The sequence below is a fragment of the Anser brachyrhynchus genome (genome assembly GCF_964034855.1).
Source record: "Anser brachyrhynchus genome assembly, chromosome: 3".
Taxonomy (NCBI): Eukaryota; Metazoa; Chordata; class Aves; order Anseriformes; family Anatidae; genus Anser; species Anser brachyrhynchus.
Genome location: NC_137696.1, coordinates 59,567,158 through 59,589,828, shown reverse-complemented (window position 1 = coordinate 59,589,828; position 22,671 = coordinate 59,567,158). Strand labels below are relative to the sequence as shown.

Below are 22,671 nucleotides of genomic sequence, written 5' to 3'. Positions count from 1 at the left end.
TTTTTCACATTAGTGATATAATTTTTCAGAGCAAATGTTGTTGAAATTGATTAAATTGTACAGATTCATCAGATGCAAATTTTAGCAAACATCCACTTTCTCTTTTACCCTACATAAGGACATAAGAAAGAGTCTCACCAAAGACCCATCTGGCTCTATATCATTTCTCCAACAGTGGCTGTTTATGGATGCCATGGGAAAAATGTACAGAATGGAAAATCATACAGTGATATTTCTTTGTTGTACACTTTCTTGCCTTTGAGCAACTTGCAGTTCCATAATAACTTGTTACAAGAGCTGCCTCTCTGTGTTTAATAACCCTTAATAGATTTTTCTTCCATGACTTTTTCTAATTGCTTTTTAAACCCGTGTAGACTTTTGACAATTATAGAATATCATGGCAGTAAGTTCAACAGCAGTCCAACTACTCATTGCTAAAATACACTCTACCATATGCTTTGAGACTGACCGTACCTATCTGAGGTAACCTTCTGCTTTAAAGCCCACTCCAGTCCATGAGTTCCTCAGCATAACATTTTGGCCTGAAAAACTGGGCTATCTTACTTGTCAAATGTGACCTCGGCTGTCTTTGAGAGAAGTTTTGGCCTCTTGCATCAGACATAGGGGTATGAATTCTAGTCTCATCCTGCACTTATATGAAAGGCTGCCTGCCACCACCATAGCTCCAAATCAATGCCCTGTTGTGCATGCCCCTGGCTGCCGGCACTGCTGCACCTCACCTGTAGAGGCCCACTGGCTGAGGCAGATCTCTGATCTTTTTTGATGTGCCCATGTGCCCATGGGCAGCATGGCTTATGCAGGAGCAGGAGGGGTTTTCCAGGGAGGTGTCCAGCTGCAGATACAGGAGGGCTTTGCAGTGAGCAGTCTCAAGTCTAGGGGGAGCAGCAAGATCTAGGGATGAAGGTTTCTCTCTGACAGCCCTGGGCTCATCACCTTTTACACCTCATTGGTGGAAAGATGGCTTTGCTCAGAGCCACAGCTCCCTTTCTGTCTTCGGGGAGCAGGGAGAAACAGACAGATGGTCACCAACAGATAATTATTAATGACTTTCTGCGTGATGGAAGATGATTTACACAGTATATTCTTTCACCTTACAGGAAAGAAGTATCTGAGCTTTTCCTCGTCTGTTGTACAAAATTAAGAATAGGGGAAAATGAATGATAAATATGCATGCATTGCAAGGGAGTAGAATATTATAGAAATATAGAAATAAGTGACTACTCAAGCCCTTGCATTACATTTCTGATTAATAGCAATACTGCATCTAACTCAATTTGCAAAAAGAGCACTTGGAAAATTTAAGACAGTTTACTTGGGCAAGCCATCAAGCTGATGAATGTAGTTGATGGGGGTAGGGTGGGTGGAGACTAATGAATCGTAAATCTAAAACAGATTTTAAGGGTTCTAAATAATTGCACAGTCAGTTAATATTATCAGGCTTACAAGAAAAATACAGAATTCAGAATAATTGTTTAATTATAGAAATGCACTGATTCTGGTCTTATTCTACAGTTTTAATAAGGATGAATTTTATGATGTGTTTATTGTATTTTAATTATATGTGTAATATGCTGTGCTACATTATGGGTACTCACTGTAAAGAAAGGAAGACTCCTTCATAAACAGCATTTATTTTAACGTATTATACTGGAAGTCCTCCTTGATCTAAGGGAAGAGCAAACCTTTTATCCATAGGCCAGCCCTCTTCACTAGCTCTTTTCTTTCTAAGATTATAGTCATGGCTGAAAATACTTTTTATAATGACAGTCTTTCTTCATTAGCCAATGTTTTCCACTGCTAACATGAAAATTAGAGGCAGTGCAATGGGTACAGCTTCAGCAGAACTGCACCAGCAATGAGTTTAAGGAATTTCTGCAGCTTCAGAAAGTGATATCCTTTCTCACGAGGATTGTGCCAGAGGCAGCTTGACCTAATTCAGTCGAACTGGCTGTTACCGTGACAGCTAGGTCTGTAACCAGCTAAAACCACTCCTTCAAGTTACATAGCCTGATATTCTAGAAAGCATTTCTGCATTTCCAGGACCACATTGTCTCAGCTCATCAGCTGGCTTTTCTTCCTCCTTCCCTGAACGTGCTTGGAGCCCAGTCCTGCCCACTTGCTCCCAGTTGCTACCCTGAACACAGTTCATTATTCATTTAGGAGCACATGCCTCCTCTCCACACACACATACTACAGATATATTTCCATAAAATGAACTGCTGAAAAGACTTGAGAAATAAGATGATCAAGTAGAGGTTGAGAGAAGAAATTTCTCACTACAAATCAACAGCCACAGTGTGATACAGACTGACAGCGCTCTGTGGCCTCATTTTCAAGGTGCAGTGGACGTGGAAAAACCAGGGACTTCAGGATTCATCCACAAAATAATAAATAAATTAAGCTTAAGGCTATAAATTACGTATTTCTGTTAATTTAAAATAATGCTGTTGTTAGGCACAAAAATGAAATGCTATGAAGTCAGTGGGCTTGCTTTTTCCTCACAACCTATGTCAGTGTAAATCAGCATTGAACCCATGTAAAGTAAAACATTAAAAGAGAACAGGAAAAAGCAAACAGCAAAGATGGTTGGTACTAACATTCTGCAGACAGTCCTATTCCTGGGCAGTAAAAATACCCTATTTAAGCTTGAATGATTTATCTGTGCTTACTAGGCTCATACTTCATTTATATTTCTTACAGAAACCACAGACGGTCCCTTACGGCATGCTCAGATCTAGGAAACATCTCAAATTACTGTTAGTCTCTTTCACCAAATCTCCAGTGAAGCGTGGTATTACCACATTTTTCTCCCACCACCTTACCAGAAATCTGACAACCTGCTATATTAAAACTTTGGGAAATCTCTTTATAGCTTCCTGGTTTCTCCTCTGATTTTTCACTTCAGAAATGTCTAATATGCACCTCTAGCTCATTGATCCTATGGAAAAGATCTATAATTTCCAAATTTTCAGACCTCCCCAGAGTGATCATCTTGGGGACAGACCTTCTAGATTACATTTTATACTGATATATAATAAAAAACAGAAGGGTCTGGTGAGCACAAATAGAGATGTGTTGGAGGAAATTAAGAGATTTTGCAACAATATAAAAAATCATAGTCACAATAAAAATAGTGCCAGCCATCCCATCATTATAAGTTTATAGTTGACCTCCATGTCATTCCTTTTTAATCTGAGTTCATGTATTTCTAAGCTTCTTCCATGTTTGTGAAGTATCCCTTTGGAGGCATTATATAAATTACACTCAAAATTACATTGTCCAGAGAGAACCGCTCTCTATGAGCTGTTGAAATGACTGACAGCAGTCAGTCTCTGAGTCCTTGGCAAAGAAGCGCACAGAACAAGCACTCTCTCTGTCACTGGATCTTCTTGATCCTGCTTCCTGGTGAGCAAGCAGAGGAATCACGAAATTTAGGAATGTTGGGTTCTACCCCAGGATTTTAGGAAGAAAATTGTGTGTTGCAAATATGATCCTATGTTCTCTTTCCAAATTGTTGATGTTTTGATCTTTTTAAGATCTCATCACTGGTTTCTTGTCTCATCTCTGGTTTCAGTCCCACTCCATATGCCTCGGATGTTTCATTACCTCTGAGCTTCTCAGTGGTCTGTTTTCCAAGAGTTCCAGTAACTCTCCTCAAATTTCTGGCCACAATTTCTTTATCTTATGTCAGTCCTAATTTTCTCTACACTACTTATCTTTGTTTACCTCTTTACCTTTTCCATGATATTTTTGTCTTATCCTTTTGCCATTATACCATAAAGACACAAAGAACACCTTGCATTCAAATCTTGCTGCTGAGCTTCATGCTGGTCTGGAGAAGCATCCATTTCCCCAAAGGTAAAATTTACATTAGCTGAATGCATATCCTAAGTATGCAATGGGGCTATAAATAACTGAGGAAGAACTTTTAGGTCTTGCAGTTAGGCTTCAAAAATTCTCCACTCAGTATATGCAGACCATCTCACCACACAAGCTTGGACATCAGGTATCTTTTTTGGAAGGACATAATGGCCTTGGAGATGTATGCTCAAGGCTCTTGACTGAGAGACCTTATATTACTTCCAGATGGTTGTCCCTGCATGCAGCTGTGCCTGGCACACAGGGTATTTCAAGGTCTGCTGCCCTCTGTTTGAATGTAATGATGGATTGCATTAGCATGGCGAGAGCTCCAGAACTTAAGTAATGAGAATGGCAATCAATTTGTGTATATATATATATACATATATATATATATAAATGGTATATATAGTCATGGTTCATTTGTGCTTCATGGCAGTGGCTGGGCAGACACCAAGTGCACTTCGGACATTTATCTCCTGAGTGGTTCAGGAATTCCCCTTCTTGTCCTGTGCACAGCTGGATGGGCTTGAGACAATGGACTGAGATGAAATGAGGTGATGGGCAGCGCTGCCAGACACCTTCACAGCTCAGCATTTGACTGATTAGTGGAGGAGGTTTCCAGGTGGGAATTTCCAACTGTTCTGAAGACTCCCTGAGGCAGCTCCTGCCCTGCCTAAGCCAGCTGTATGTTTTAGTGTGTTGATTAAGATCCTGGGAGATGAGTCTCACAGGTTCTGAGACTCCACAGATGGTTCCAGATGAAAATTTGATTAACTTATACATGGATAGCACACTTGCAAATAAACAGTTCCAGCAGGAATTGTTCCTGCAGAAATGGTCATGCAGGACAGTCTTTTATACATAGTTAATTAGTTTAACGATACTTTTTATGTAGGTAAGATAATTCATCACAGTAGATCATGTGCGTGCTGGAGTGGTCACAGAGGTCCCTGGGCCACCTGGATTTAAGTATTGAGCTGAACAGGGATTCTGGGGAGTCTTACCTGATCCAGCTGAAGATACCACAGTGAGGACTCTTGAAATAGAAACATGCATCATCATATGGACAGTGATTGACCATCTGGTTTGAAAAATCTGATTCCCTATGCAAGCATTACCCTATGCCAAGATCCCAGTAAATTACAGGACAACTTGATCCCAGCCTCTAATTTCTGCCTGGGGAACAAAGCTTTAATAGTGGGCTCTCCAATCCAGCCTACAACATTAAAAAAAATTAAAAAAATAAAAAACAGCATATGGAAGATGAAACTAGAGAAATTTAGAGGAAAAAAAACTGTGTAAATTTTTCATAGAGAGGAGGTCTTTAAACAATAGAAAACAAAATCATGGGACTGTGGTTCATTAGACCCCTGTGGCAACTTTAAAGTTACAGTTTAATCTTTTTCTAGAAATTATATGCTCCAAATTAAGCAAGACATACATTAAAAAAAAAAAAACTAGGGACATTCTGTAGACTTTTTTATACAGGGTATTTAACTTGAAGTACATAACTAATACCTTTTGACTACATCATCCGTCAACCTATGGTACAAAGTCTTCAGAAACAAGAATTCCTTTCTTCAGTGCTGAGTAAAATTGAAATTCCCTGTTCATCATGACTGAAAATCAATGCAAAGTTTCAAAGGATTTCAAGCTATTTGCAAGAAAAGCAGGATTAGGTACTCTTAGTTAAAGGTGTACTGGCAGGAGAAGTTGGGAAACTTGTGCACTGCCTAGCTTCACTGACACATGAATCAATCTTCACTCAATCTTTAAGATGAAAATGATTTTTTATTTTTTTTTAAATTACAGAGCCTCTTCATCATCAAAATGATGTGTGATTCTGTTTAAATTTACAGTGGAGAAGAGACACACACACTGTGGTTAATGACTTGAGCTAATCATTAGGAAGTTTTATTGAAAGTTTTCTTCTTGCTTAATCTCTTTACTTTTATCTGACAGGTTTATTTTTACTGGATCTGTCGAGACCCATCAGCATTTGAGTGGTTTGCTGATCTTCTGTTCCTTTTGGAAACAAAAATGGCTGAAAAGGGGAAAAATGATTTTCTAAGTTATCATATATTTCTTACTGGCTGGGATGAAAGTCAGGTAATGATGAAACTCTTATGAGTCTGAGTTAATGTACCTTGCTTTTCCAGTATGGTAACATATGGAACAGGAACAGATGAATGAATGATGGATGAAACAGAGAGACAAAGAACTGTAAATATAAAGACACCAGACTGTTTCCATTTCCATCGCACATTCAGAAAACCAGGAACAGAGAAATCAAACCAGTGATCCCTTCAGTCCAGTCTCTTGTCTTGGGCAGCCCTGACTACCAGGTGTTTCAAACACAAGTGCAGAGAGCATTTTGAGAGCTTGTGAAGGGACATTTTGTCCATGTTTCTGGAACATCCCTTAAATAGATTATAGCATATTTACGCTGAAATACGGAGGGTTGTATAAAAAGCATTGGTTTTGTTTACTCTTATTATTTGCCATAATTTTTGTTGTTCACATATATGTCCAGTACAGTTTTGAATCCTGCTGCATTCAGAACATTCTGGCAACAAACTCTATGGACTAATTTATGTTGTTTGAAAATATATTTTCTCTGATTGAGTTTAAATTCGTGATTTTGTAATTTCAAGTTGTCATCCCACCTTGAGGTACTTAATCCTTAGACTGGGTGGCTTTTATTCAACTTTAGTCTTTACCTAGACCTAAAAGAGCTGATTTTCTCTTTCTGTATTTTTTTAACTCATCTCTCAGATCACACTGTGATCAGAGTTAGGGACCTGCCAGAAAATCTCTCACAGAAAAGTCTTTGCTCTACTGTTTTATTTCCTGCTGTCTCTACTGAATGCAAGGACTGTCTACTACAGATTAAAAATCAGATTTCAGAAATCTTTCCCCTTGCTGCTTACCACAAAATAAATAAATAAATAAAAATTTCTTTCTGCCTTTTTCAGGGATTTGATCAAGTAATGAGGTATGTGTAAAACAATGTATTCAGAAAAATCTCTTCCCATCGTAAAGCAGAGTAGTCATAGAAGTAAGCAGTAAAGCAGTCATAGAAGTCACTACTCTGCATTACCAATAACACGAGGTATTACCTAAAATCAGTTTTGAAAGAAGTTATTCACGAACCTAACAAAGCACAAAGCTGCCCTCATCTCTTAGCTGTCAACATCTCACTTCCCTCTCGGGCAAATACCAGACCAAAAGTCAGGTAGGCAGACAACTATTCTTGCTCAGATGCCTGACTCTCCTCACTTGTGTGCCCTGCACATTTTTGAAGTCTCTCCTTCCCTTCAAACCCCTTTGTCCAGTCTCCTGTCAGCACTGCTATGTTATCTGGTGCTGCTGGTTAGGTAATATAGAAACATCCCCAGAGTCGTGCTGCCTCTCCTCTACGCTGGTACTGCTTTTGCTCCCAGAGCCCCTCAGCACCGCACCTCCAAAGAGCTAGGGCAGAAGAGGATTGCTTTTCAGTGGCTACATCTCAAACAAAGCCCAAGACCAGCTGTGTTTCATAACTGCTCCCCCTTCTTCAGAGATCCACAGAACTCCCTCTTATAGGTCTACTTTATTGTTATGAAATTCCAGTTCATCACTCATCATAATTTGAAATTCATCTCCAGTAATATTTGGATGATGCTTAACTTTACTTCATCCTGAAATGAAGGGGGATGGACAATTTATGTCTTCTAGTGCACCTTCCACTGCTGGAGGGTGTTTACCTGCCCCCCACTTCCCTACCCCTTCCCCAGACATAAGGTTTTTTCAATGTCTCAGGCTCTTCGTATATTCTTTCTTGGTATTGGATGACCAAACAGATATGGCACAGGTCTGCCTCTTCCTGGATAAGAAATTAAGTTTCAGCCTATTGTTTCTTGTAATGCTCTTGAGATTCTTCATTAACACTGTGAGCTATACAAAGGACTGACACCAAAAATCCTGGAAAAGTTCCGCTTGATGTGAACCGAAATACCCCTTTTGCTCAGTGGCACAATTTTGCTGTAAGCAATTCAAATATCCTATGTCGTTCCCTGCCTCCCACTCCTACCAAAGACTTTGAGTTTTTTCTTAGACTCTTCCAAGCCCTCCATGACAGTGGCCCAAACTAACAAGGAGTTTTTGTGACCTCTTGTGACAAATGCACTTGACAAGAATAATAGATTTGTTAATCAACATGGAAGACTCATAAGATTCATTAGGATGAGAAATATACAATATTACCATGAAATGAATCTAAATTTCAGCAGCCACTTCTGAAAGAGATGACAGTGGCCTGAACTAAATGCAAAGCCCATTTTTTAACGTAGCTCTCCTCCAGTAATTTCGTGACAGCGATAGTAACAGTGATAGTCTGTAATGAAAACAAGTGTATTACTCCTACACAACAGCAGCACAATTGAGAGAAATGGTGGGTTTGTTTCTATATCTAGTGGTACTCAGATAGCATGGAAATGGGTGTAGCGTAAGAGCTGGACATTTTCATGTCCATGAAAATCAGGATTTGTTTTCTTGGCACTGACACATGTTTAGCTCACTTAGATCAGTGCTTCACCTGAGCTGATCTAACTTGCACCTGCCTCCATGCCAGGAGAAGTCAAAACAGTCAGAGTTTTACCCCTGCAGAGCTGGTACATCTGTGACTATCTGCTGGTATGTCAGCAGCACAATGGTCAGGACATACCAAGAGTCCCTAAGGTGCATGTAGTTTCTAATATTTATTGTCAAATTCTGTTACAATTCACTTTTTTTCCCTTTCCTAAACTCCATCTTTAAGGCCAACTTGGCCTTAAAGTGGTGACTATCACTTCAGGATCTGCAGAGAATGAAGTGTAAGGTGTGATATTCAAAGACTGAGAAGAAGTTTAGGAATCCTGCCTGTAAAAGTGGCATAGTAAAAACAGATATTTAATCCATCTCATTTCAAACATTTTGTCTCAAGAAGCTGAACACCTTCGAGGTTATGAGCACTTTTGGAAGTGTTTATTAGACTTCTTGAGTACCCCTACTCTCCTCTCCTCCCCTCTCTTCTCTCCTCATTGCCATTTGATAATTACAGTTTTCTTTCCCTTATTAATACTTCTGTCTTTCACTGAGAAGCTGTATTATTGCTTTCTCCTATTACTTGGAGTATACACTGTTGATTCTAAAATGATTATCTTGTAAATTTGCCTTTAGGCTACTCACATAGCCCTACATTATGATGACAAGATGGATGTAATTACTGGTTTGAGACAGAAGACCTTCTATGGAAGGCCAAACTGGGACAATGAGTTCAAGCAGCTAGCCGAAAAACATCCTAGGTAAGGCAGGTTGGCTTCTAACCTTGTTAGGTAACTTGTCTCTCAGCATAAACAGTGGGAGGAGGGGAGGGCAAACCTTTCTAAATGACCCTTTTAAACTAATTCAGTTTTTTTAGCTGTGTGGAAAGAAGATTTATGCTTAATGAAGCTTTTAATGAAGAAATCTCGGAAAGAGAATGCCAATAAAATCTAATTTTTGGACAAGAAAATCTAATATTTAGAAGTATTTCAATATCCTGGCCTTTGTCCAGATATAATTGAAACACACAATCCAATTACTGTTCTGCACAAAGGACAAAGTAGCATTAATTTCCCTTGAAGATGGTTATTAAAGAGATAAACTGTGATTTTTTTCTTATGATGTCAAGGATATGTTTGTTCCCTGAACATATTTGGCTACTCTTGCAAGACTATGCTGTTCTGTTATTAGTTCATCTCTGCTGGCAAAGACAGTTCATTTGAACTTGGTGGATTCGCTAGTGGTCTGAGAAAAGCTTCTTTGTTCCTGAAAGTCTTTGAAGCAAGAATTTGAAATATTTTGTGTTCAGCGGTAGAAAATTCCAGAATCTTTGGGACCCTTTATGATTTCCAAACATTTACCTGCTAATGCAAAATAAAGGCTTGCACTTGGGAGACAGAGATACAAAAAGAAAAAAGAAGAAAACATTTTTTTAAAGATGAGAAAGCTGAAAAGGAGGAGATCAAAGAGAATACAGAAAGCTACAAGAATACCATAAAATTACAAAAATAACAGTAATAGAGAAACCACTTGATAGAGGTCAAAATAAATACAATCAGGAAATAAGGGAAGGTTAAAAATAGAAAGAGGCCAAGGGTAGAAAATATGATTTTTGAAAGACCTTTTATAGGGGTTCTACTGCAAAAACAGAGCTTTTTAAAGTTATAGCTGAAACATTATAATTTTGTTACCTTTTTAAGAACAGCTGAGAAAAGCATGGTTTTCTGATGCTCAGGGAAGGAGATGGGTATTAACTTTCTTTACTGGATCTTGTGATATTTCCTTAGAAAGCCAGTGCTCAAGTGACAGAAAAATCTGTATTTGCTTCTGAACCTAGATGCACATGTTGATGGTCAACTTTGAACTTCTTAAAGAAAACACTGCATGAAATATACACTCCTTGTGCACACTGAATCAAAAAACTCCCTACCTTTTCTTGCTCTGAGTTACAGAAGATTCAAGAGGTGAAGAAACTCAAGAGTTTCTACTGTATGTTGGAAAAATCAGTTTGTATGAACTGACTAAATTTTGGGTTGCTGCATCTAGGTCTACCAACTTTCCCATGGTGCAACGGTGTCTTTTTGCGGATTAGCACAAATATATCACTCAGGTTGAACCTGAGTGCAATCAAGAACTAGAGCAGTATGGGGGGACTACAACTTTGGCACCAAAATCAGATCTACAGCCACTCCTTTCCTGGAGCAAACTTTTTGAAACACACTGTCACTTGTCACTTGCATTGTGCTTAAGTAGGCTCAGTTTCCCCCAGTAACACAGCATATGTGCATCTGTGTGCTCATATATATGTTTAAAATAACATGTGTTGTATACTTAAAAGAAAACTCTTTAAAGCCCTTTGCAGCAAGAAACCAGGTTTCCAGTTCCTTTTAACACACTTGTGCACTTATGAGCACAACTGTTTGTTACATTGTTCATCATGTTCTTGTTATTTATGAGAACTATTTACTTTTTTTTTTTTAAATCAGCCATCAGTATTAAAAAGAAATAAACAACAACAACAACAACAAAGAAAAATACTAAGAAACAACTGAACGTGTTATCCATTTTTTAGGGAAAAAAAAAATTTAACTCGTGGAAAAAAAGCACCGAACATTTTCAGGCCAAGCAGTGTGTTTGTTTCTCTGAATTTAAAAAAAAAAAAAAAAGTACGACAATCAAAACCAAAGAACTATGATTCAAAATAATTTGTGACCTCTAATACAGCAATCCAAATAAATAAAGCAATATGACATAATAAACACTGAAGTATTAAAATAATTATATTGTAATACTTTGTGACAGTAACAAAACTTTTCAAACGCATTTCTCAAAAAGCCATTTCAAAAGATATAAACAAAGCTGGATGCTGTCAAAAATTGCAGTTTATCTATTTATTCTGCTGTTTTTATGTTTTTTGTTGTTATTGTGATTACAGCAACAGTATTGGAGTATTCTTCTGTGGACCCAAGACTCTCTCTAAGATCCTTCAAAAGATGTGCAGCTCCTATTCATCAGTTGATCCAAGAGGAGCTCAGTTTAACTACAATGAAGAAAGTTTCTAGGCTGTACTTCTCAATTCTGTAATAGGTATTACCAAGTTGTGCATTTTTCCTCAACTTCTCCTGTCCTCTTCCCATTCTGCAGCATTCAGTCCAGATGTTGAGAACTGTAAATTGAAGCAGCTGCACTGACTTCAGCGGAAAAATGCCATCCTATGCCAACTAAAGTTTTGGACCCTATCCTTAGCCTTTCCTTCAAAGAACCGAAGGGCTGATTCTTCATTGCTTAGTCAATGATGCTGTGAATCCAACCACACCTCTGTGAAAACAAATACAAATCACTATACTTTAAAGGAAAAGGTGCGAGAAAAATGGCCATTTAGATCTGTACGTTGCTATTGTGTATGATCAAACTACTACTGCAGGCAATACTATCATTCCTGCTGTTTAAATCATGTCCAGTTATTCAAAGCATTTTCCTTTCTGATGTTCTGATCTTGTACTTCTAGTCTCCTACTGAGCACACATCTACATCGTCTTTTGTTCCATAGCAATGCTGCTTAAATATATACTTCCTAACAAATTCCTTTTGACCTACCAAAGCAGGCACCATTTAAACCTGCCATTTCTGCAGTGATACTGGTGGTGCATGCAATAATCTAATATTTTCTGAAGGTTAAGTAGACTCCAGAAATTTTCGCTCCCAGCAAATGGATCTCCTGAGACAGGCAACTGAAACTGAGGGAAAAAGTAACGTGTCCTTTAAATGCCACACTGCTTCATGGGCATTGAAGAACAGGCTTTAAAATATATAGATTCACAGATTCAGAGATATCACAGGGTGGCTGAGCTGGGAAGGGACCTCTGGAGGTTCTGGGTCATGTGTCCCTTCTTCCACCTCTTCTGCACTTTTTTTTTACTTTTTTTTTTTTTTTCTCTATGAGAGAGTTGTTCATCCATGCAGGCCTCCTACCACCTTTGTTTGACATCCTCCACAGCCAGATGGATCATTTTTGAGCTTGGAGGAGGTGATTCTCAAAAATCATCCAATTATATGGATCTCTCTTTTCTTCAGGACCTTACATGGGATCGTTCCAAGCAGGTCCCTGCCAGAGTCTACTGTCCTGAAGCTTAGGGTTGTGATTTTGTTATTTGCCTTGTATCTCTCTCTCTGGATCCTGAACTCCACTATCTCATGGTCACTGCAGCCAAGGCTGCCCAGAACCGTTACATACTTGACCTGGTTTCTAAGTGTGAGCTCCAGCAGAGTGCCTGCCGTAATTAGATCCTCAAACACCTCCATAAGGAAGCCATCATCACTGTGCTCCAGAAATCACCTGAATTGCTTGGTCCCTGTCATGTTGTCCCTCCAGCAGATATTGGCGTGGTTCAAGTTCCTTATGAGGACCAACACGTGAACATGAGACTTCCAGTTGCCTGAAGGAGGTCTCATCTGCTTCTTTATTAGGTAGTTTGTAGCAGACACCCACCACAACATAACCCACATTGGTCTGCCCATTAATCTTGACCAGCTCTCAGCTGGCTTCTCATCCATCCCTAGGCTGAGCTCCATGCATTCCTGCTGCTCTCTCATGTACAGGACAGCTGCCCTCCTCAGCATCCCAGCCTGTCCTTCCCAAAGAGCCTGTAGCCATGCACTGCTGCTCTACAAACAAGTGAATTATCTCACTATGTTCCTGTGTTCACAGTGAGATCATAGCCCTTCAATGGTATGCAAACCTCTAGTTCTTCCTTTGTCCCCCCTATGCCATGTGTGTCAGTGTACAGCACTTTAGAGAGGCATTCTCTCATGTGGGTTTTCCAGAGAAGGTATGAGAACTTCCTTCACCATGCTGTCTTGCAGGCACTTGCTTTTTTTGCCTGTGTATACTTATGGTGGGCCTGTATTTCTGATTACTCAGCCTCTCCTGTTCACATTGTCCTGCACACTTGGCCAACTGTGTCTCCTCACTTGGCCGTCGGTCAACCACTCCCTCCCATCATTCCTAGTTTAAAATTCTCCTCACAGGCTGGCCAGCATATGGGCCTTTGCCCACTGCAGGCAGATCCCATGTTTTCCTAGGAGTCCTCGATCCTCGAAGGGGGTCCCACGGTTGTGTAAGCCACCTCCCTGTTGTCAACACCAGCTGCACAACCAGTTGTTGACTTGCAGGATCCATCCCCAAGTTCTTCATCACATCAAAAAGCCTTTTGGTTGGTTGGTTGTTCAACAAAGTCTGCAGATGTGGGAGGAACTGTATTTGCATGCCATTTCATCACATGCCAAGTTGACAGCCTTGAGAATGGTGTATCTAAAATGCACCTATACATATATCACTGCCTAGTGTTTTTAACAAAGTCTAATTCTTATTTGCATTTCTTGTATTCTTGTAACTGATCCAGCCTTTCCTCACAGGTCACAGACTGTTACCCAGAACAGTTTTTTGTTCTCTGATATACTGATGTAGCTCTGAGAGGTAGTTACGAAACAATAAGTCATCTTTTCACCTCTGCAGACCTTCTGAGGTGGCTGCTAGGAGTCCAGATGTACGGTTCAGACCAGCTACTGAGCTGCCTGACAACCTTGTGGCAAACAAACCAGCCAGGTGCCAGCAGTCCCTGGAGTCACATCTTCTAATGTGGTGAGACGAGTGTAAAGCTGTGCATGCCACAGTACAACCAGTGTGATGTCTCCAAGAGATGACTGTCTCCATCTGGTTAGGCGAGCCAGCCTTGCGGCACATTGTGTGTCAAAGTGATGAAACTACGGCCTTCATGAGACACCAGTCTTTACTCCCACCTTCTAATGTCTCTCACTGGCACAAGAGCTGCCATTGCTATAGTTCCTGTCCTCCAAAAGAGGTGCTTCCCTCACAGCTTTGCATTGCTCATCCTCCAAGTCTGCCTGAGTGTATCATTGCTGCTTTTCAAGATCTGATGTTGTCTTGCACCTTCAAGTCCTATTTGTACTTATCTTTGTGACTTCAGCACTGTTAAGCATGTGGAACATCAGATAGCTTTAGAAGGATAGGGGGAAACAAAATAAAATATGTGGGACTCATGCAAGCTAGAAAACCATGGAAAATATTTCCTTACTTTGCTCCCCCAGCACAGAAAGTTAAAGAAAAACTACAACCAAATTGGCCTGAGGTGTAGTGAAGTTCACTAGGATCACATAATGCATTTACCCAGCCACACAATAAAGGTGGGAGGTAGAAAACATCCTGTGTATATCTTGAATAAGACAAATGGCAACATTATATATGTACACTTATACATACACGCGCGGGAAATGCCCACTAGAGGGGACATAGCTTTATAGACAAAAGAAACAATAATAAAAATTATGTCACAGAGGACTACAAGATTATTTTATATCTTTTCTATTGGAGGTTAATGGTATGTGTGAACCGAGCTTGATCTACAAGATACAGTTGTATTATTATTAAGTTTAGGGCAATGCATCTTTATTTTAAAATTGTTGAAGTTTTCTTAAACGCCTGCCTGTGTGAAATGATTAATGTGGTGCATACTGTGTAGCAGTAGAGTGAGTGGAGAATTAGAGCCTCTGCCAGTTCACCTAGAGGCATTTATCTTTTATTTTTTTCCCTGGTGCCCGTGCTGAGCCTCAGGGTAAGCTGACACATTTTTTAATATAAATTAAGCTTCTTTTTTTATGTGCGTTGAAAATCTTGAAGGAAATGAGAAATGTGTGTAGGCACCAGTACCAGCTGCCATTGCATGAAAGAAAGAGGTGACAATTTCCTGCAGATTCTGAATGATTGTTTTAATGGGGTTGGATCGGAGGTAACAAGCACAAAGATATTGTGCTGCCAGAAAAACAGGATCTGTTCTCCCCCTAGCCTCATGCAACAAGATGTAACATTTAGCTTCTGGCTCAACATGGCATCTCTTCACTGCTTTGATTTATTCCCACTTTTGCAAATCACTGTGGTATGCTACAGGAGATGCATTTAGAGCCCTTGTTATAGTTCATTGAGTAGCACTGCTGTTATCACCACCAGAGGAGAATTTCACTTGTATCAGGACTGAGTGACCTAGAATAAACGAAAAAAAATAATAATAATAAAAAAAAAGAAGTGGGAAGGTTTGTTGGACTAGGATGAAACTGCATTTAAGTTGAATGAAAATCCCTTTATTACAAATACAATTTAAATCAAAATGGAAACTAGGAAGATTTGGCTTCCTGCCTTGTTTTGAATAACACTGAGCACACAGCAGCTATGATAATGTGAGTGCATATGTAATGACTCTGTTATTATGTTTATATATGGAAACATCATTCACTGTCATGGAAAATGAAACATATCTTCATGGATTTGTCCGTTCAGCTTCTTCAGCAGGAAGTGTTCAGCACTGTGTAGGAAAATAGTAGTAAATAAAGTATAGTCATAACAACACAAGCTGATCACATCCTGTGACAGAAAACTAATCATAGACAAGGATCATAAACATACAGATTAATTATTTTGGCTCTAACAACAAAAATAATGGTATTACAATAAGGGTTGTGTTATGATAATTTAAACTTAATCACAAGTAAGCATAAGTTGAAATATGTTTTTTATGTTTTGGGCTCTCCTCCTTTCTCCCTCCCCCAAAGTTATGCATGCAGTAGAAATTATTTAAGCAAGTGTGTGTCTTAGGTTAAACAGGAACCACCACTTTTAACAGGATGTCTATCATATGGGACATGTACCATAGCATTACAAGGATCTCCTGCTTCTTTCCTGCTTTTAGATGTAAAAGGGTTAACGGTAAATGTAAAAGGGTTAAGAGGGAATTTTAACTGCAAAAAAAGTGCAAAACTTTTCAAATGTTTGAGTATGCCTGATTAGCAGGAGATCTTATGAGAACTGCCTTAAATGCAGCTCAGCCACTCTGGAAAAGTAATAAACTTAAATGACATGGTGGCTTTATAATCCCAGCAGGTCAACAATTTCAGTGATTTTTTATTTTATCTATTTTTTTTTTTTGGGGGGGGGGGGGAGGGGTGGAAGGGGAACTCACCTGAATTCCTTCAGGAACAGTGAAAAGGCAAAGAAAAATGTGACACTACTTCCACGCAGCTTGCCCTATGAGTACCAAAAGCTAAAATAAAATGTGCGTTTGGGGAATGCAAACCCATGGTGGTCAAAGCAGTATAGCAGGAGATAGCCCAGAAGGTGCATGACCACGTGCAGCAGAGGCTAATTGTCCCCAGGCCATTCTCTCTTTTCCTGACACTTCTTAGTCAATCAAATGCCAGGCACAAATCTGCCTTGGTCACGAGAGACAACACCTCGCAGGGTGGAGGGCAACCTACCAGGGACCTGCTGGCCTAAACTTTCCGAGTGCTGAAAACTGGCTGAGCTGAGGCTTTCTTCCATCAGTCAGGACATCTGTTCTATAGCAGCAATTCCATCTCCTTGTGTCTGATCATTTAATTGTCTGAGAAATTCTGCACTTCTACGTCTGTGAAATAAAATCAGGTGTCCATTACATTAAAGCTGCAGACAGGAACAGAAACATATCCCAGGAATGCCTCCTTACATGTTGCTGAACATGTTCAAGCAAGAGCGAACTGATGACCTGTGCTTTGAAACTCTAGCAAGATAGTCTATTTAACATGAGTCTTCTTGACCTTCAACAAATCATGTCTTACAGTGAAAAAAAAAAAATCTCATTTGCACAATGGTTCTAATATATGTAAACAAATGTGTTAATTGACATGGAAACATACCTTTTCTCCTATCAAAAGCAAGGAAGGACTAAAAGGCTTAAATGTTACTATCCTTTCAGAATACATAGAAACAAACAAAAGTTGTATAGTATAATGAACCACTCAAACAAGCATATTTCAAAGGCCAGCTGCTTCAAATATTTGCAACTATTATTTCTAAACAATAATGACTTCTAACATGGTAAGACATTTATATTCATTGAGGATAAAAGCCCTGAGCCTGCCAATACTTACACATGTGCTCTACTAACTTCAAACAATCTTTTTACTGTCCTAGAGGACTAAATATGGTTCCCTTTGAAGCTCATGCATAGAAGACTGATGTCAGGCTGAAGGTTGGGTCCGGAAGGCTGATCTGTATTATTCAGCTATTAAACTACTGGACTGTCTTGATTCTTGGGTAGAGACTGTTTCTCTGGTGCAGTAATTCTGAATATGAAAGACAATTTACAGTCATGTTCGCCTTAAGGTACACAGATAAGATTGCATTTATGCACTTTAATAAAAGGCCTGGTTTTCAGTGGTCTTGTAGCTTCTTGTAAGGAAAAAATGTGGCTGTTCAGAGAGTTTTCCTCTTTTTTTTTTTTTTTCCTCTCAAATGATGAATAACTAAATCTGAACATTTTATTCTGTGGAAATACAAAAATAAGCAGGAGTGAGGGCAGATACAAGTCTGTCCTCTGAAACAGCGTGCCTGGTCTCCAGCCTACGTCTGACCATTCCCCAGCATTGCTGCACTGAATTTTAAATCTCTTGTCCCACTCAATGGTTTGTGCCCTAGCTTCTCTGCATAAAAACAACATCTTTCCTTCTGCTGCTGTCCAAGGCTGCAAAAACCCACACAGAAATCATTACTGTCAAAAACTGAACTAAGTGGAACTTTGTGAGCAAAAATAAAGAAGCACGCATAAACCTAAATTAACACACAGTAGTTGTGGAAAGGGTGCACATAGGAAATTTGCAGAAACCTGTGTACTTCAGATCTCACAGACACTGATGTTCACAATTCCCTCTTACTGTAACAAGTACAATGTATTTATTCTTGGGTTTCCAGGAATTGATCAAAGTTTAAAAAATGAAAGAAAAACTTGAATTCTAAAGGTCACAGGAACCTGATCATCCCACAACACTGAACACTCATTAATTACACGTTACTATACAATTACGTTACATTTAGATTCAATGTTTAGATTGAGGGATGCCTACCATTTACACATTAATGTTAATAAAATAACCATGCTGTTTTCCGAGTTTGTATGCTGCTAAGGAAATTCAGAGGGCTATGCAGGACAAACAAATGAAGCAAACAACGTATGCTCTGATACTGGTCAACATACAAGTTACTTTAAATATAAACATGTGGAGAACAGGAAGATTTGACTGAACTGGACTTTGGGTAACATAAACATGCCCAAGTACAATGTCTCGGACAGGAATATGTATCGCATGTTTTATTATTTAAAGGAAGCTGTGGTTGTCATTACAAAGATGTATCTATAGTACAAGACATCAAGCATAATCACAAACACTGGCCACCCTATGCATATTACAGCAAATACCTCATCCTTCTATAACATTGTGCATTCACAAAGGAGCCTGAAATACTTTAAAAATAGCCTGGTGCTGGGAGGTGCTGAGTTGTAAGAGCTTTTAGTAAAACCAAAAGAAATTGTAGCTGCTCAGCATTCTGCAGAACCAAACCTTTGCAGTCCAGTCAATGAAATTAACTGGAGTTTTGCCAGAAAGAGGACAGTATAATTTGGCTCAGATAGTCAATGCCAATGCAAATTATATATATTACCAATATTGAATGCTGAAGTTAAAAAAAAAAAAAAAAAAGAATTCACTTCAAATGGTCTGCTTTGTTTATAGTTACATAGCCAATGCTTTACTACATGCTGATTTGCTGATTGTCTTATTACTATAGGTATAGATAGCCATCAATAATGAAGTCCATAAGTGGGAAGACATCTCTTCGGGGAAGCATGCAATTATATCCAGACGTTACTGTTACTACACTAGGCTCCAGTTCAGCAAAGCATTTGTGCTTATGCTTAATTAAAGGCATACAAGATGGGTTCTGTGTTTCAAGGAGGTTAGCACATGCTCAAGGCTTCGTCCATATCTTGAAAGCTTTCTTCAAGTGAGAACCCAAATGCCTCCGTGTGGCAGTGCTTCCAAAATAAAAGACTCTTTTCACAGGGTTACTGAAGAAACTGTGAATCTCCTGGGCTTTTTTTCTCCAAATAAATCATATCATTAAAGACAGGCATGAAATTGGTTGTCCTCTTTTCTGGGGATCCAGTAGGACCAACCTCAATTTTTAGGTTTGCATTTTCCTGTAATAACTGGTTGTAATATGGTTCCCTAAAGAAAAAGGATTCATGCAGCTATGCTGTCTGTCTGCCTGCGTATTGGTTCCATTTCCAGCCTCTCTCTCCCTCAGCAAATATTGTTTAATTTACCAACCGATTTCAACCAAGATATAAGGTATATTAATCCGAACTCTTATATAATCTATATAACCAAAATGGTCTGAATACCTCAAAAGCTTGACAAGTGAGCAATGCCACTGAGCAGTCACTGAAACAAAGTGTCTGAACACCCCTGACTGAGAAGCCGCACACCTCTGAGCATGGAAGGCATTCCAAGCTCATAGCATAGTACTGAATCGTGGAAATTACTGACTCTAAAGAAGAAACTGAAGCTTTACCAGACAAACGTCCCATCACACTCACTCAGTAAAATATTGCAGCAAAAGAGATAATTGTTTCTTTGTACACAGAAGGGATGAGACTAATATTGGTATATTGCAAATTGTTCTGTTGTACATCTCAGAATGTTAAGAAATGAGGGTAGAGGAAAAAAAACACAGACATACTCGAGGACTTCAGAAAACACGTTGCAATTAAAGGGCTCAATCAGCTTAGCATATGAAAACTTAGATTAAGAGATGACTCTATAACAGTGTGCAAGCACCTTCATGTGGAGAAAGTCTAGGAACCAGCAGACTCTTTAATCTAGCAAAATGAGCAATTTCATATAGGAAATAATGTGGTTACTTTTAACAGACAAGCACTATAGCTACTGGAAAGACACTGTCATAGGACCTGGTAAAATCTCTATCTCTTGTTGTCATCCCATCAAGCCTGGGTGCAACTCTAGAAGATCCAGAAGATCCAGTACATATCCATACTGGACAGATACAAGTTAGGCTCTGTTAAGTGGATGTATTGCTGCACCTGAGTAACAAGGTGCCAATTATTGGCTGCTGCTACTTAAGCATCAAAGGAAAAAGGTGCAGTGGTCCTTTTAGTGTTCAAAATGCTTTGAATGTATGTTTTCTCACAATATCCTTGTCAGGTGGAAAATTTAGAACTTCCAGTTTTAGATGGAGGACTGAGACATGGAAATGCTAAGACATTTACCTCAACTCTCAGAAAAATGGCAAAACAAGGAAAAAACCACAACCTTCCAGGACCAAGACTATTGCTTGAACTGCTACAGCAATCTTCTCCTATAAACTGCATTTTGTGTATTTGACATGGCCCTTAATAATATCCGAGAACGAGCTTTCTGAATGACCATGAAACAGAAATGAATGATTTTCTTACTAATGGCAATCATTAACATTGCTATTAGACAGTACAACTTGAAAGGCAAATATTTTGATTCCCATGAATTGGGTGATACATGCTTGCTTGCTCTAAGAATTGCATACATTATATAAAGTATTTACATGAGAAGTAGGTCCTCTGACATACAGTGAGTGATTTCTGTGATTAAATGGGAGATTTAAAGAAAAAAAAATCAAAAAAGTATATATAGAAAAAAAAAAAAAAAAAACAAGCTTTAGGGTTTTCTACTAAGCAATAGTGTCCAGATATCTTAGTACAGATTTTGATACTGGACTCAAGCTTGATTGTACTCCAAGCAAAGAACACAAGAAAATGCCTGTTGCCTCACATGCTAAGGGGATCCAACTAAACACCATGCAGCATAGCATGGCACAGTAATGGGCTGTCAAGAAGGCCAAGATTTCATTTTCAAGTACAATAGATCAGAAAATTTTAAAGCTCCTCTTTAAATATTTCATGTGAAGAACAAACAATAACAAAAAATAAAGCTAGGTAAATAAATAACAGTCTGCTTCAGTTTCCTGGGATGCACTTATCCCCTTTATGACTATTTGAGCCTACATTGCATTTGTTTGCTTTCTGATTTCTGCCACCTTGCTCATACTTAGAGAATTTTCTGAGATTGCAAAGGTGGACCCGTTTATTTCTTATATCTCCCATTAACAGCTTAAAATAAATTCTAACAGAAACATATATGGTGTCTTCATCCTGACTCTTTATCACCTCTGCATTATTGGCTCCATAGTAATCCAAGCTAATGGCATTTAGTTATTGCCCTGCTTAAAGGTACATTAAAGCTGTGTCTGCAATAATGCCATTTACAAGAGTAAATTCATTCCTTCTCATTCCATTCACTAATATTTTCTATTAAATTAATGCTAGGGGAGGAAGGATTTAGTATACTTCACGTCCTGCAGAAGTAATCAGAAAATATTTATGAACATTTGCAGTTGTGATAGGAGGAATAGAACAGAAGGTATTTTATTATGCTGCTCTTATCCTATTTTTTTTTCTGATGTTAACTACTGTAAAAAAAATCCAAAGCTCATCTAGGGAAATGAATCTATGAATTTTCAAAATTTCCCATCAGTAGGGAGAAAAAAAAAGTAATTCATACCTTACCAGGTAAGTTCAAGTCCACGAGGCACTGGTACACACTGTTAAACAGAAGAATGAAAACTACTCTAAAAGACAATATCAATCTAGAAATTCAGTCACTGAGAGCTTGCTTCATGAACTGAAGCTAATTAATGCTCTCATGTAGGGTTGAACCCAAACCATCATAATGATAGCAGCTCCACAGCTGAATTACTTTTTTAGTATTCTGCCACTTAAAATTCCACCCAGTCGCTTTAAAAGGATTGAGCACATGATTAAATTGTTCTTTGGGAAGGGAAGAGATGAACAATTAAAATCTCCTAAAAAACAAAGCTGACCTAAGGTATTTAAATACAGACTGACTTGCAAAACACTTTCTGCAAAAAGCATCTTTTAATTATCTGCACAGAGCTACTCCTTGCCCAAATATATTTGGAAGCTATAGAAAAAGCACCTTTGTCATCTCACTTTTACATAGCCACTTCAGCAAAGTTGAATATCCTAATATTAAAGCACGACACAGAAAGCTGACAGTATGAACTATGCAATTTTTTAAAATCAGAGCGATTTGTTCATGCAGATATCTGGAATAATGTGGAAATAAAAACCAAGGGTAGATAGAGCTGATCCCTTTACTTTGAGAATGGAAAATAGCTGAGATCACTCTTAAAGAGGATATAAATATTCACAGATTCACAGATTTCTCTAGGTTGGAAGAGACCTCAAGATCATCGAGTCCAACCTCCGA

At 38.8% G+C, this 22,671-nt stretch overlaps 1 protein-coding gene and 1 long non-coding RNA gene across 2 annotated transcripts in view; one reads left to right on the top strand and one right to left on the bottom strand.

Moving 5' to 3' along the window:
* Window positions 1-14,355, top strand: part of NOX3 (NADPH oxidase 3) — a 40,690-nt gene extending 26,335 nt beyond the window's left edge. Inside the window, exons 8-10 of the mRNA XM_080585237.1 lie at window positions 5,845-5,991; window positions 9,082-9,206; window positions 11,381-14,355. Coding sequence (XP_080441363.1) covers window positions 5,845-5,991; window positions 9,082-9,206; window positions 11,381-11,507 — 399 coding nt within the window. The 3' untranslated portion in view covers window positions 11,508-14,355. The remainder of the gene's footprint in view (window positions 1-5,844; window positions 5,992-9,081; window positions 9,207-11,380) is intronic.
* Window positions 14,356-14,623: 268 nt separating this feature from the next.
* LOC308192077 lies at window positions 14,624-22,164 on the bottom strand. Its single transcript, XR_013948530.1, has 3 exons — window positions 21,943-22,164; window positions 16,771-16,919; window positions 14,624-15,502 (listed from the first exon to the last, which is right to left on the bottom strand). It is a non-coding gene; the product is annotated as an uncharacterized lncRNA (long non-coding RNA).
* Between the last annotated feature and the right edge of the window lie 507 nt (window positions 22,165-22,671).